Here is a 15,220-nt window from a genome sequence, read left to right on the forward strand (position 1 = left end):
CTCCAACCTATTGACAACAACCCCAGACTACAAGATGTTCAGAAAGGAAATAAAAACTATACTCTTCAAGAAATCCCTTAATAAAGCTTAATACCATGATAAAGCTTAACCCCCCTCTTACCATCCCCCCCTAACCCCAGATCCTACTTTTCTCTCTCTTGGAAACCTTCTCTGATCTAACGTTGTAACCCTTCTTCCAAAACTCTTTTTGTAATCCGCTTTGAACCGAAAGGTAATGGCGGAATAGAAATCTGTAATGTAATGTAATAACTTGAGGCCATCTATTTTTGTGGCCCAAATTACCCAGTTAAATTTAATCAAACAATGATGAATATCAGAACTGTCAGGTTAAACAAAAATCGTGTCCCCAGATCACCTCTATCTGTAACTCAATACAAATGGATAAATTTTATCTGACCAATGAGATAGCTGGACAACATTTATGTATGGTCAGCTGAGTGATATGAGTCTGGGCAAAGCTTCAAATTATATCCAGTCAAATTTTTTAAATATCTGCCTTGAAAATAGATGCCACATTTAGATCTTCCATTCAAGAATCCTTGAGTATACTTTAAGACGGAAGAGAAAGGAAGTAGATTCCTGGTGTTGCTGACCATCACCTGGGAGTCTTATTACAAAAGAACAGTAAACTTGGTTTGAGGTTTAACATTACCATCTAGGGCACCTACTATTTACACAAAACTAATGATCAAAATAACTGTCAGTAAAATTAATCAAGCATTCTAACTTTCATTTCTCATGAGGGGGAAAGAGGGAAGCACTCCGGGCTCTGATCATTGGAACTGGGGTGACATTTGCCAACCAGTACCACCCCCTTATGATGTCTGTGTGCATGATGAAAGGCTTGTGGCCACACACAATAAGGAAACTGGGTACCACCCTACTAGCAAGAAACTGCCCCTCCCCAAGCTGGAAATGCGTCACAGGGTAGAAAAGCTCAGTTGCCACTGCCTTCAGTCAGGCTGGAAGTACGTGACTTCAGGACAGCAGCGGCTTTGGCTCGGAAGTGGCAGATAAGGTAATTGCAATTAATTTTTTTAATCGGCATTAAAGATTTAGCACGTTAATCGCATTATTAAAGTGCTAAATCTGCAGCTCTAATGTAAACAGTTCTAATTTCATTCCCTCCTCCCTACCCCCCAGGCAGGCGACAGGTAGGCCCTGGCCCTCTTCCTCCTCCCTCCCTACCCCCCAGGCAGGCAGCAGGCAGACCCTGGCCCTCTTCTTCCTCCCCGCCGCCCCCCCGCGTGTACCTCTCTGAGAGCAGCACACAAGGCTGGCTGCCTGGTTCCTGCTGCTTCCTCCGAGAACTGTCAGCTGACACGACTGCCTCCTCTTCTGTTCTCGCAGGAAGCAGCGCAGGACCAGGCAGGCAACCTGGTGCGCCGCTATGCTGCGAGAGAACGGAAGAAGAGGCAGCCAGCCAGCCTTGTGCGCCGCTCTCAGGGAGGGAGGGCGCCGTGTCCAGCGAGGGAGGGCAACCACATTAAAATAAGGTAACGGGGGTAGGGCGCAGTTTGGGTATTCACTCCATAAGACGCACCCTAATTTCCACCCACTTTGGGGGGAAAAAAGTGTGTCTAATGGAGCGAAAAATACGGTACTAAGTATGTTGGTATCAGTAAAAATCTCCTATTTTAATGCATTCTGAAATTTAATATTTAGACAGCTTAATGTGTAAAATGCACAAATGGATTTCATTGCACATAAATTAAAAATTCAATTTACTATTACTACTACTAATCATTTCTATAGCACTACTAGACATACGCAGTGCTGTACATCAAAACACAGTAGACAGAGTCCCTGTTCAAAACAGCTTACAATCTAATTTCCTCTTAAATATTTAGGTCACAATTACGAAACCAGATGAACTTTCTTAAAAGTACAAACACTTATATCCCAGTACAAAACAACAGAAGACTGCTTTCAGTAAATGTGAAAATGTTATCCTCTGATTATAGCAGCCTACAATGAAATGTCACTTACCGATCCCTGTTGTAGCCGACTTCAGCTGTTGCATTTGGAGAAGGAATAAGCATATCTACCACTCCAGTTTCAAGTTCCTTAGAAATGTTTAAAAAATGTTTATTAAGTATACGAAAGCATACGAAAGCACTGAATATTATTCTACATTAAAACTACTATCATTTCAAATTGTAATCATGTAAGTTATAAAAGGCAACAGGACCAATATGGAGAGAGAATCCAGACCTAAAACCCTTCATGGTTTTCTGTCACGATTTGGATCAAATAGAAATGTTCTAACATAACATAACATAACATTGTACTTATAAACCACGTAACCGTAAGTTCCAAGCGTTAACAAAAGATTAATAATAGAATAGCATAAAAAACTAATTATTTAGCCAGGTACTTTGAGAAAAGGTAAGTTTTTCAATTGGGTTCTAAAATGTTTGTAAGGTTGAGTCAAAAATAGCCCCAAATATGACCAGAAATGTACTTATACCTGGATTTTATCATACTAATTCTATCCCGTTTTGGGCTGCAAACTGTTTAAGCCTCTCCAAAATGAGATTATAGGTGGAATGGAAGATTAGATTCTTACCTTTGCTAATCTTCTATCTTGTAAACAGGAATAACAGTTTTGAATTGCTGATGCAGGTTGCACCCAAGTTTCATTTCACCTTGTTATGCATTGCAAAATGTATTAATTATGCTTTTTTTGTTGAGCAGAACAGACTTGTGTTATCTCAGGGAGAATCCTCGTGCCCCCCTTTGTACCTACTCTAGAGCTGACTCACTGTTTTGATAGAGACTGAGGAAATCTAGAGTGAGAGTGAGGGTGAGGGTAGGAGGAGAGTGAGACTAGGAGGAGAGGAGAGGAGAGTAAGAGTAGGAGGAGCTTAAGAATATGTAAATTAGACTCCCTACAAACTTTGCAGTAAAGGACAGTAACTACCCGTTGGTCAAGACTGTTATTCCTTTTGTACTAGAATTATAGATTAAACATTTGTTTGGCACGTAAAGCATGTCTTAAAAGTGGGGAATGACTTTCATGGGTATATATGCACATATAAGTACACATCCTAAAGAGAGCATGGGTACTTTAGAGCAGGAATTGCTGGAGGCATATTTTAAGTAGAGCAGTGCTGGAGGTGACATATGGTTTATTAGGTATCTGCTATACTGCCTTCCACAAGGCACATCAAAGCAGTTTACAAAATAATATATAAAAGAGAAAGAAACACATAATTCCATAAATGGCGCCTAGCATAGGTGCTGATAGGTGCCCTAGTTGAGGACACCTTGCGATGCCTAAATGAATTCCATGCGTGCAACTTAATTGTTTTAAATTAGTTTAATTGGCTTATACTAAGAAAATGTTGTACTTTGTCATTGTTTGTGTTTTTGCACTTGATTCTAATAAATCCATTTAAACATAAATTAATTTAACTGGCATGGAAATTGACCACACCATTAAAAACAAATTTCAGTTGCGCGTGGAATACCATGCTGCACTTAGTGATGCCTGAAAAGTAGGCATGGTTGACTTAGTCGTCGCTAGGCGTCTGTGTTAGGTGCCAATAAATTAGACCAGGAAAACCCTGGCCTAATATACCAGCATCTACCACAAGAATGCCTTGCGACGCTTAAACATCGCTAAGTGTGATACTATAAGTGGTGCCTAGCAGTTGATTGACAGCTGTGCTGACTGGCATCTACAAATTTGGCATGGTTAGGTGTCGTTTATAGGATCAGGTCCAATGTGCCAAGAAATAAAACTCCACAATCAAATGGGAAAGGGGGGGAGGGAAGGATAGGGATACTAACATAGAAAAGAAAAAAGCCACTCACCGATAGTATGTACAAAAAGTTGCACCTGCCTTGGAGCAGGTATAACTGTGTGCTACTAGGAATTATTTTGGGAGCTTAATGCAGAAAGGTATATACAGTAGTACCTTGGATTACGAGCATAATCTGTTCCAGGAGCATGCTCGTAATCCAAAATGCTCATTTATCAAAGCGAGTTTCCCCATAGGAAATAATGGAAACTCACTTTGATACGTTCCCCCCACCCCGAGAACCAGCATTGCTCCCCCCCCGAAGGCCACCCCTGCGATCTGGCACCCTCCTCCCCCGGCGATCCGGCACCCCTCCCCGCGATTCGACACCCCCCGCCACAATTGGGAACCCCCTCGCTGTGATCGGGTACACCCCCACTGCTATTGGGCACCCCCCCGCCGCTTCTTACCGTTATCTGGGCCTGGGCACTGGCACCGGCATGTCCTGTGCGTTGGTGCCGGTGCCCGAAGATCTGCCTCCTCTTCTTGCTGGGCCTTCAGCATCTGCGCATGCTCAAGGCCTGCGAGTTCACGTCAGAGAGAACGTGAACTCGCAGGCCTTGAGCATGCACAGATGCTCAAGGTCCAGCAAGAAGAGGAGGCAGATCTTCAGGCACCAGCACCAACCCACAGGACATGCCGGTGCCGGTGCCCAGGCCCAGAAGACGGTAAGAAGCGGCAGGGGGGGTGCCGGATCGCGGGGGGGGGGGGGGAGGGAGGGGGTTGCTCGTAAAACGAGCCACACTCGGTTTCCGAGGCGCCGATTTTGCGAATGTTTTGCTCGTCTTGCAAAACACTCGCAAACCAGTGCACTCGTAAACCGAGGTACCACTGTACATGAATATGTTGCCTTTATTATAAATAGGCACTTTTTTAAACTGGTTTTTTCCTCTCTGGGGTGATTGGGTGGATTGGTCTTTGTGGTGTTGCAGGGTGTCTTTGGGGCACCTTTGGTGGTGGTGGGGGTCTAAGACTACCAGTCCCCTGCCAGCTGAGGTCATTTTTTTTTTTTACACTGATACGATATCTGGCCCTGGGGTTAATCTTTGGCTTTTACGGGACAAAAGGTCTTTTTGTCCAATTCATTGGGATACTTAGTTTGTTTTCTGTTACCTTCTTCCCTTTTTTTTTTATTTTTTACTGTTGTGGGTATATGGTGGGGAAGGGGGGAGGCTTTTGAGGGTTTACTGTTTGCTTAATGGTGAAGTATGCTTGTACAATGCTATGAGCTGCTCTCTGTGTTGTATCTCTTTGTTCTGTACTTCCTAATAAAATTGTTACAAACTAAACAGGCACTTTTTTTAAAGTGGGAGAGCTTTAGCACACGATGGATCCATCCAGTGGGTCTGCATTTCCTAAGCTTGCATGTGGAGAACAAATTGCTCTTCTTCTTTCCTTCCTCCACTTTCAGCCAGCAGAAAAGAAATCAAGGAATAAATATACCAAGAAAGAATTTATTCAGCAAGATAGTTTTGAGGTTTTGAAATACCTGGCACATTTCAGTAATGGTGTCATCAAACACACCACCTGCATCATCTGCTCCTTCTCCAACCAACTTTACTTTCCAGGCACGGGAGGGTAGTCTGAGATCTGAAGCGTTTAATTTTACCACCTGCCTTGCAATTTGTACAAAAATAGGCTTACATTTTCGACCTCTTCAAAAGAAAATGGAGATAAAAACAAGTAATGAATAATTAGAATTGATTCATATCCATACAGGCAAACCTATCTCCCCTTTGCTTGTTACTTGCCTATTGTGTTTTGTCACATATGTAGCATGCAGTATGTGCTTTTTATTAGAGAGAACATAGTAACATAGTAACATAGTAGATGACGGCAGATAAAGACCCGAATGGTCCATCCAGTCTGCCCAACCTGAATGGTTGGGCAGACTGGATGGACCTCTACAATGCCTGAGAAGAGGCATTGTAGAGGCTCCTTCAGTCACAGAGTACCAGTGGTTATAGCTACTAATAATTAAACAAAAAAAAAAGTTACAAACCTTGTGGATATTCTTTTTACGGTAATTTGAGGCCCATAGTTCTTGCCCTGAACCATGGTCTTTCCTATGGAACGCACCATGGGAAGTGTGTAGACTCTTGGTGCTAGTAACGGTCTTAGCTGTCCTTGAACAATTCCCCATGTTCCTGCATTGTAATGAGATGTACTATTCTGTAAACATAAGAACATTATTAAATGGACTTGCTTTACAATACACTAAAGTAGACTACAGTAGACTACAGTAGATACTTAAATGCAGTTCCTGATATTTTATGCTGAACTTTTTTCTTAAATATATGTCAATATTTATGTGTCAAGTGCAGTGAAAAGAAAATTCTCGAGACTGCCCAATCTTTCTGAAATATTATCAAGACACAACATGATTCAAGTTTATAATATTTAAAGATCAACATGAGAGATTTTGCAGAATAAAAATCTTCATAAAGAGTTGTTCACCTGTAACAAATGTTCTCTGAAGACAGCAGTTTGTCAGTTATATAACTAGGTAACATTACTGATGACACAAGCATTTGGAACATACAGTTTCCAAAGCTTTCTGTTCAGAGATGCAATTTGGGTTTTTTTTTGAGTAAGTGTTAAAGTTCCCACATTCTCATGGCTGTGCAGTCTGTTCTGGCTCTGTTGTTTAAACTAAACAGCTCAGCTTCAGGAGGGTTTGGGTGAAGTGTTAACTTCTGTCTTGAAAGAACTGTTGTTACTAGTAAGCAATTTGTTTTTTTCTAAAGGCAAGTAGTTCACCAACACACAAAATTGGGATGTCTTGTCTAAGGGCTGTTCTCAGAATAAAACATATCCTCCCTAGCAAGGCAAATCAACTATTTTTGATGGGGAAGTCCTCCTCTTTTGTTTCGTAGGGGGGTGGGGTCTGCATGGCAGGAGGAAGTTGGTATTCCTCCTGTTGTTTTTGCTGCCACGGGGGTGGAGGTGGGGGACTTTGCGGTACCAGTGCATTGGGGAGGGCTGTTATCAGCAGGTGGGGGGGGGAGGCATGTGTGTTTTTCTTTTTTCTAATGGGGCATAAGAACATAAGAAGTATTTTTGGGTCAGACCAATGGTCCATCAAGCCCAGTAGCCCATCCTCACAGTGGCCAATCCAGGTCACTAGTACCTGGCCAAAACCCAAGGAGTAGCAACATTCCATGCTACCGATCCAGGGCAAGCAGTGGCTTCCCTCATGTTTCTCTCAATAACAGATTATGGACTTTTCCTCCAGGAAATTGTCCAAACCTTTTTTAAAACCAGCTACACTATCCTCTCTTGCCACTACTGGCAATGTGTTTCAGAGCTTAACTATTGTCTGAGTGAAAAAAAAATTTCCTCCTTTTGGTTTTGAAATTATTTCCCTGTAACTTCATCGAGTGTCCTCTAGACTGTAATTTTTGACAGAGGGCAGATATTGTGCATGTGTAACATGCACAGCATATGTACCCATTAAAAAAAGGGCTAGCTTATTTTTGGATTGCTAAAAGCGATCACTTTTTTTAGTGCATTGGGAAGCCATGTTAGAGCATCAATTGCTTTACTAGTTTACATGGCATTTTAATATTAATGAGCTTATTTGCATGGGTCGGATCAGGGAATGAGCAATCGTGCAGAAAACCACGCGGTGAGCTGTTTTCTGGATTGGATCCACATATGCGATCATCGCTAAAGCTGTCAAAACAGGCTTAGCGATGATCACTGGCTTTAGTGCATCTGGGCCTGAGTGCTACTATATGATCAAGTGATCACTTGAGTGAATATGCTGACTAAGTCCGTCAGCAAGGGTATTTTCCTGCTTGGCAAATATCTTGCACTTAAATTCATCCTTACAAATATGGACCCAATCCCAAAGTCTGATTATGTTCTGACAGGAAGCAAGTTCTCCATGCTTGTTCAGTCACAAAATATGATTAAATGCTTAAATTGAGTTTAATTGGTTCACTGAATTTAAAATATGTTTAGAATGTCAAATTCCACTATATCTTTTTTGAGATATGGCAATCAGAACTACACACAGTATTCAAGTTGCAGCCGTACCATAGAGCGTTACAAGGGCATTATAACATTTTCATCTTGGTTTTCCATTCCTTTCCTGATAATTTCTAACATTCTATTTGCTGTCTTAGCCTCTGCCATACATTGAGGTGAGGGTTTCAATGCATCCTCAACGATGACACCTAGATCCTTTCCTGGGCAGTGACTCCTAACAAAGAACCCAGCATCACGTACCTATAGTTCGGGCTCCTGTTTCCCACATGCACCACTTTGCACTTGCTCACATTAAACGTCATCTGCCCTTTTGACGCCCAGTCTTCCAGTCTCACTAGGTCCTCTTGCGATTTAACAACTTTGTGTCATCAGCAAATTTAACTATCTCACTAGTCATTCCCATTGCTAGATCATTGATAAATATGTGTGTCTAACCTGGGCACTAGCATTATACCAGGTTTCAGCAGTGTAAGTCTGATGCCCAAAGTCAGGTGTGAGATCCTCGCTTAAGAGCTATTCTATAAAAGGTGCTAGTTTTTTATAGAATAGTGCCGTGTGCCTTCTGAAATCTCAGGTGTACTGCGAGACGCTGGGGAGAAAGAGAGGTGCTGGCTGACTGCCTACAGGATGTGCCTCTTGCAGCGACAGGCATATCATGTAGGCAATCACCTGGCGCCAGTGCCTCTCCTCGCGTCTTCCCTGCTGGCTGGGAGCCTTCGTGCATGTGCGGATGTTGACGTGATGAGCATGCATGTGACATCATCACGTCAACGTCACGCAATTCTGGAAGGCCTTGAGCCACAGCCACTATATTTAGTGTGCTGTGGCTTGACAAAGATTGGGGAATACTGGAATAGTTCTTAGCACCAATTTTTCCCAGCACCTAATTTTGAGCACCATTATAGAATCTGGCCCTTTATGTTTATTAACATTTGATATAGTACCTTTAATACAGGGTAGAGAATGACACGGGGAAAAATTCTGTCCCCATCACCGTCCCGTCCCCGGACCACCATCACCTGCACCGCCCCGTCCCCGTTGGTCCTTTCACCGCCCTGTCCCTGTCTCTGCTGTCCTCTTCACCGCCCCGTCACCGTCCCCGCTGTCTCTTTCACTGCCCCGTCACCGTCCCCGTCTTCTCCTCTCCATCCCCCCATCCCCAGCACCCTTCACGTGGTCCAGCAGCTCCCTCCCGCCGGCCAGCCGTGCATTTCCCTCCCTCCCTCCTTTTCCCTTACCTTTTCTTCTTGAAACTGGTGATTTCTATAAGGCTACGAGCTGTATTACAGCCGGAGCCTTGAAGTCGCATCGGGTTACCTGCTAGAAAAGTCTCCTCCGATGCAACCGAAAACAGGAAGTTGCGTCAGAGAAAACTTTCCAGCAGGCAACGCAAAGCGACTTCAAGGCTCCGGCTGTAATAAAGCTCGTAGCCTTATAGAAATCGCCAGTTTCAAGAAGAAAAGGTAAGGGAAAAGGAGGGAGGGAGATGCATGGACGGCCGGCGGGAGAGAGTGGGCTGCCAGATCGAACGCTCGTTCACCGCGCGTTCACTACTTGTTCACTGCCCTGTGTTACCATTCACCGCTCCACGGGGCGGTGAATGGCCTTGTCTCCGAACTCGCGGTGACCTTTTTTTTTGGTCACCGTTTTGGCGGGTTACCTGCGGCTAGCCGCGGGTAACAACTACCGTGTCATTCTCTAATGCAGGGCAAATCAAAGCAAATGTTGTACATGTTTTATTGTGATTCACATAGGACAAGTAGGCTAGATCTGTGGAATCTAGGTGCTGAATAAATAAATCACAAGATTTTACATTACCTGATTATTAGGACTGAGATTCAGTAGTCTCCATGAGGAGTACATGAGATCTGAAAAGTGGTACAACAGCCTAAGTCTGGCCCTAACTGTGTGTGCGCTCACTTCCTTCAGGGAGCCATACTGTGGAGGAATGATGTCAGGTAAACCAAGCTGCAAGGGTACAGACACACCTAAAACAGAACCAAGAAAATCAGATAATAAAATAGAAAAATGCCAATACATTATTCCTTCAGCTTGCCTTTTTCACTATCGCATCAGGGAGAAATAATTGAGGGTCCATGGTAATATAAAGAGAAAAGCATCTAATAGGTGTTATGAAAAGAATGGGAAAAATTCTGCAAGAGAATACTTTTAAAAGGGATATCTGTTGGGCTGGTATAGCAAAATTGACAAAGGCAGGTGGCGCCTTATAAACTAATTTAATGAGGCATGAATTTTCAAGGACCAGAGTTCACTTTGCCAGAAATACTGAATTGTTTATAAAAGTTTTATATACCATCTTCCTAAAAATATATATATTTGTTTGTTTCACATTACACTCAAGGGTTGTATGTACAATTTTACAGTTGTAAACGCCATGTATTATTACGCACAGATTAATTTTTAGTAAAACTGGGTTGTGTCACAGGTATAGTATGGGGTGGGATGACACCTCTCCATATGCCAAAGCAAAAAACACAACAAACCCCCCCCCCCAAAAAAAAAAAATAAAAATCAAACAATCCCTATGAAACAAGCAACAGTTCAATGAAAGTGGGGAAAGGAAAGATGACCTCCAGACAGGAACCAAGGGCTCCTTTAATCAAGGCGCGCTAAGGGGGTTAGCACGTTGGACATTTCATCACGCGCTAACCTCCGCGGCAGCCTAAAATCCTAACGCCTCATCAATGGAGGCGTTAGGTACTAGCGCGGCAGGCGGTTTAACGTGCGATATTCCGCACGTTAAACCGCTACCGCGCCTTTGTAAAAGGACCCCCAAGTCTTTAATCAAATTAATGTGTGTTGGACTGTGTTGACCCAACAAAGTACACTTATCCTGTGCCTAAATGTACTTTGTTCTTTTGCGAGTGACTCTCAGACATCGATGATGCATGATCAACCAGAGATGGTGTTTTAGTTGCATCGAACTCCTGAGGAAGACACTTTGTTGTGTCAAAACACTGACAGTGTTAATGCAGTCCATTGCATATTAGTTCAATTGTTTCCTTTCCTCACTTTCACTGAACCTCTCCATATGTTACAGGCTTTGATGCCCCTGCTGCCAATATGACTTCCTTACCCTTTGCCCCTCCACTTCTCCCCCTCTCAAAGTAAGCAGGCACCAATAGATTTTATGTTACATATCAAAAAATTATGATTATCTGTTATAGGCTCATAGGACATTAAAGATGAGCACATATTACATAAAATACAACAAACTATATAATAAGTATTATTCTAGTCACACTAAAAAAAACCTAGTGATATTTGGTTTATTTTCATTGTACACTAGTTTGAAAAAAAAAAAAAAATTTGTTTAAAAATTGTTATTACATTACAGTACAAAAACAGCTCTACTATGATCTTAGAAATGATCTTATTAGGTTCCAAAGGTGAGCTCACTATCACATGCAGCTTGAATTCTCCCATTGCCAGATTAAAACGGAAGGGTTCAAATTTTCTAGTTTAGATATCTTAGAAACAAATAGAAACATGATGGCAGAAAAAGGCCAAATGGCCCATCCAGTCTGCCCATCCGCAGTAATCATTATCTCTTCCTCTCTCTAAGAGATCCCATGTGCCTATCCCAGGCCCTTTTGAATTCAGACACAGTTTCTGGGAGACCTTTCAATGTATCCACTATCCTTTCTGTAAAAAAGTATTTCCTTAGATTACTCCTGAGCCTATCACCTCTTAAATTCATCCTATGCCCTCTCATTCCAGAGCTTCTTTTCAAATGAAAGAGACTCGACTCATGCGCATTTACGCAACGTAGGCATTTAAATGTCTCTATCATATCTCCCCTCTCCAAAGTATACAGATTGAGATCTTTAAGTCTGTCCCCATACGACTTATAAACAAAGACCACGCACCATCTTGGAATGCCTTGTCTAATAGCCATTGGTGAGAAAGATAAAAACAAACAGCTATGCATAAAAGATTATTTGTTAATACCTGGTGCTCTTGGGGGCACTGGAGGAGCAGTCCAGGCCGCACTATGACAACGCCCTGCTGAAATCTGTCGAATGCTCTTTCCCTGCAGAACAGTTGTTAAAGTTGGTTCCCTGACATGGTTTGTATGTCCAAGTCCAAGCTGGGAATTAATAAAAATGATAAATTAATGAAGGAGACAATGTAATTAATGATGTTCAACACCACTAAACATAAAATAACATTATGAATGGAAAGTTTTGGCACCTAACATAAAATTTGTGTTTGACGGGGAAGGATACTGTGCCATGACCACAGAGCACAGTTCACTATTACATATTAAGAGAACAGCAGCTAATGTGGGAAAGCAGTCAAATACACCTCTAGAGGTGTAACTAATTGCACCTCTACTGCAGTAGCAATTAATATGCATTAATTACTTCTATAGTAACTGTGAGGCACAGTCTCTACCCACTCCACACACAAAGGCCAGGATTCACTAAATCTCCAAACTGTGCACAATCCGTTTCCGTTTGCATGCTGGCCGACGAATTCAGTAAAGGCCGGCATGCAAATGGGGACGATCATTAACACACCCCCTACCCATGGCCAGAGCAATCCCTGCTCATTCGCACACCCTGACAGTAGTGACTGGAGAAGCAGCCTCCCGTCACTGCTGTCAGGGCTCAGCCTAGATCTCTCTTGCCTGCTCCCGGACTCTCCTGCTCTCTGCTGCCGTTCCCTGCAGTGCAAGTCCGTGGTTTTAAAGCAGGCCTGCACTGCGGGGAACGGCGGCAGAGAGCAGGAGAGTCCGGCGAGCAGGGAAGAGAGATCGGGCACTGGCCCGACACACTGGCCCTGTCCGACACCCCCCAGCCCTGATCTCTCCTGCCTGCCCTGCTCTGCTCTGCCTGCCCCCCTCCCGGAGAATAAAGCAGGAGGGATGCCAACTCCCTCCTGCCATCAGAATTAAAAAAAAAAAATACTGCATGAATGCAGCACGGCATCCCCCCCCCCACGACTGGCACAGCCCTTGCACTCCCCTCCCAACCGGCACGGCCCACCTCTGGCACCAAAAAAGTTGGGAGCAGGAGGGATGCTTTAGCTTTAGATTGGGCAGTGAAGGCATATTATGCTGATACCAGGGCTTCTATTTTTTTCAATTGCAGGTATAAAACTATGGAGTGCTCTTTCTGGACAGCTTCATGTGTTCAGATGGGTTTTGATTTTAAAAATTATTGAAGACACAACTTTTTGTGCCTGTTTATTTCTGAGATATTTCATCAGGTTTGTTGGAATGTTTCTAAATTGTATATTGCTGGAGATAATTATTTTGGCACTGCATTTCTTTATAGTTGTTTCATTAGATTTTTTGTTGGTGATTTTTGTCTGTTATTGTTTTATTGTGTGTGGAAACAACCTAGGTGTAGGTGGTGTGACCATTTTAAAATAAATAAATAAATTTAATTAATTAATGCGCACAACTTGGTAAACTAGGTCCCTAAATTCCATGAAGCTTCTATTTGCATATGATGTCTAGGTCAGAAAAGTGACATATAAGTTGGGATATTCAAGATTTTCCAGGTATTTTACAAAAGGCTCATGCAAAAAAAAAAAAAAAAAGTGGCTTTATGCAGGGTGTTAAACATGTGCAAACATTTACATATGTAAGTACCAGATTTTATAAAGCTATAGTGGTTATTTTAGAAGCTCTATTTATGATTTACATATGTAAACATTGGCATTTACTCATATTATCTTGGATACACACGGAAAACCTGATTTTCTGCAGTGCATGCAGATGGCAAGGGAGCAGAGCATGGGCATAATTAACATTTACATATGTATTTCCCATTTCAGAAAAGGAATGCACATGGAAGTCTTAATTTAACTTCAAAACAATTTTATTAATATTCATCAGAACGATTCAAAACAAGCACATAGCAGTCAACACAAAACATGGTAAAGCTGAACAGAGTCAAAGCAAATTACCAATAGTCATCATATTTTCCCACAAAACCCACCCACAACCCTATTTCAAACTAGCTTGTCACCATCCACAAGGCAGAAAGCTTTGTTATAACTTCCTGCCCCTAATAAACTTTGAATTAACAGAAACCTCTTCCCCTCCCTCTCCCCCTTTTCACTTCCTTAGCCCCCTACCCTGAATGGATGTCTTAATTTATCAACAGTATTTACAGCCACTCCTGGACATGTCTAGGTTTTCTAAGTGCTAATTTTGGGCAGCCTTTTATAGAAGGGATTAAGGGAGTTCTCTTTTGTCTTCCTCAAAGCTGAAAGTACAGATAGATTGTAGCCTCTATATTTAATTAGGAGTATATACATGAGCAGGGAAGATTGCCTTAACCTGGTCCACAATGAGGCCATACTCCTGATAGAATGTGCCTTAACAGAAACAGGAGACTGGTTACCACACAGAATGTAGGCTGATGAAATAGCCTTTTGAATCCATCTGGAAATAGAGGCCTTCGAAGTGGGAGTGCCCCACTTAGATGAATGAGTCAGCACAAAAAGATGGTCAGAAAGATGAAACACATTTGTGACCTCAGGATAATGCAGAAGAACTCTGTGGACAGCCGAGTTACGCAAAATGCAGTCCTGCTACTTAGAGCCAGTAGGCTGAAAAATAGGCAAATGAACTTCCTGAGTAACATGCAATGCAGACACCATCTTCAGCAGAAATAAAAGAACCCTGTGGAGAGAGAGCCCAGTCTCTGAGATCCTCAGGAAAGGCTCTCTACAAGACAGAGCCTGGAGTTCAAAGACATGTCTCGCTGAAGTAATGGCGACCAGAAAAACCGCTTTTAGCATTAGGTCCAAGAGAGAAGTGTCTTTCAGATGCTCAAACTGAGCCTTAGTGAGGCCAGACAACCAAGATAAGATCCCACGAAGGGAACGGCAGTTTGAGTGGAGGGCTAATGTGGAGAGCACCTTTCAGAAATCTGGCCATGTCAGGGTGAGATGTAAGTAAAGGACTCTGGTCCCAGGATCTGAAACAAGAGAGCCCAGTGACTTGAACATGAAGAGAAGCCACTGTGAGGCCCTTATCAAGGCTCACCTATAGAAAGGCTAGCACTACAGAATACAGCTCCACACATTCCTGGTCGCACCAAAGTTGGAAAGTCTTCCACGCCATAGAGTAAGCAGGCACAGTAGTCAATGTCTTAAATTGCAGAAGAGTAGAAATAACAATATCAGAATATATTTTGCGCATTAACACTTTGCGCTCAATAGCTATGTTGTAAGAACAAAGCAACTGAGATCTTCCATGCAGATTGGACTCTGAGAGAGAAGGTCTGGAAGAGCCTGCAACTGAAGGCTGCAACCCATGCAAAGATGCATCAGATCTGCGTGCCTCAGTCTGCAAGGCTACTCTGGAGCCACCAGAAGGACCCTTACCTGATGAGTTGCAATCCAGCAGAGGACCTGAC

At 42.7% G+C, this 15,220-nt stretch overlaps 1 protein-coding gene across 4 annotated transcripts in view; it reads right to left on the reverse strand.

The window, feature by feature from the left end:
* Positions 1-15,220, reverse strand: part of HERC1 (HECT and RLD domain containing E3 ubiquitin protein ligase family member 1) — a 423,490-nt gene that overhangs the window by 19,688 nt on the left and 388,582 nt on the right. For all 4 annotated transcript variants that reach the window (XM_033919754.1, XM_033919753.1, XM_033919752.1 and 1 more), the window contains exons 70-74: positions 11,793-11,931; positions 9,639-9,808; positions 5,830-5,999; positions 5,317-5,482; positions 2,011-2,087 (exon numbers count right to left, since the gene is read on the reverse strand). In XM_033919754.1, coding sequence (XP_033775645.1) covers positions 2,011-2,087; positions 5,317-5,482; positions 5,830-5,999; positions 9,639-9,808; positions 11,793-11,931 — 722 coding nt within the window. The remainder of the gene's footprint in view (positions 1-2,010; positions 2,088-5,316; positions 5,483-5,829; positions 6,000-9,638; positions 9,809-11,792; positions 11,932-15,220) is intronic.

The sequence above is a fragment of the Geotrypetes seraphini genome, chromosome 14 (genome assembly GCF_902459505.1).
Source record: "Geotrypetes seraphini chromosome 14, aGeoSer1.1, whole genome shotgun sequence".
In the NCBI taxonomy this organism is placed as follows: domain Eukaryota; kingdom Metazoa; phylum Chordata; class Amphibia; order Gymnophiona; family Dermophiidae; genus Geotrypetes; species Geotrypetes seraphini.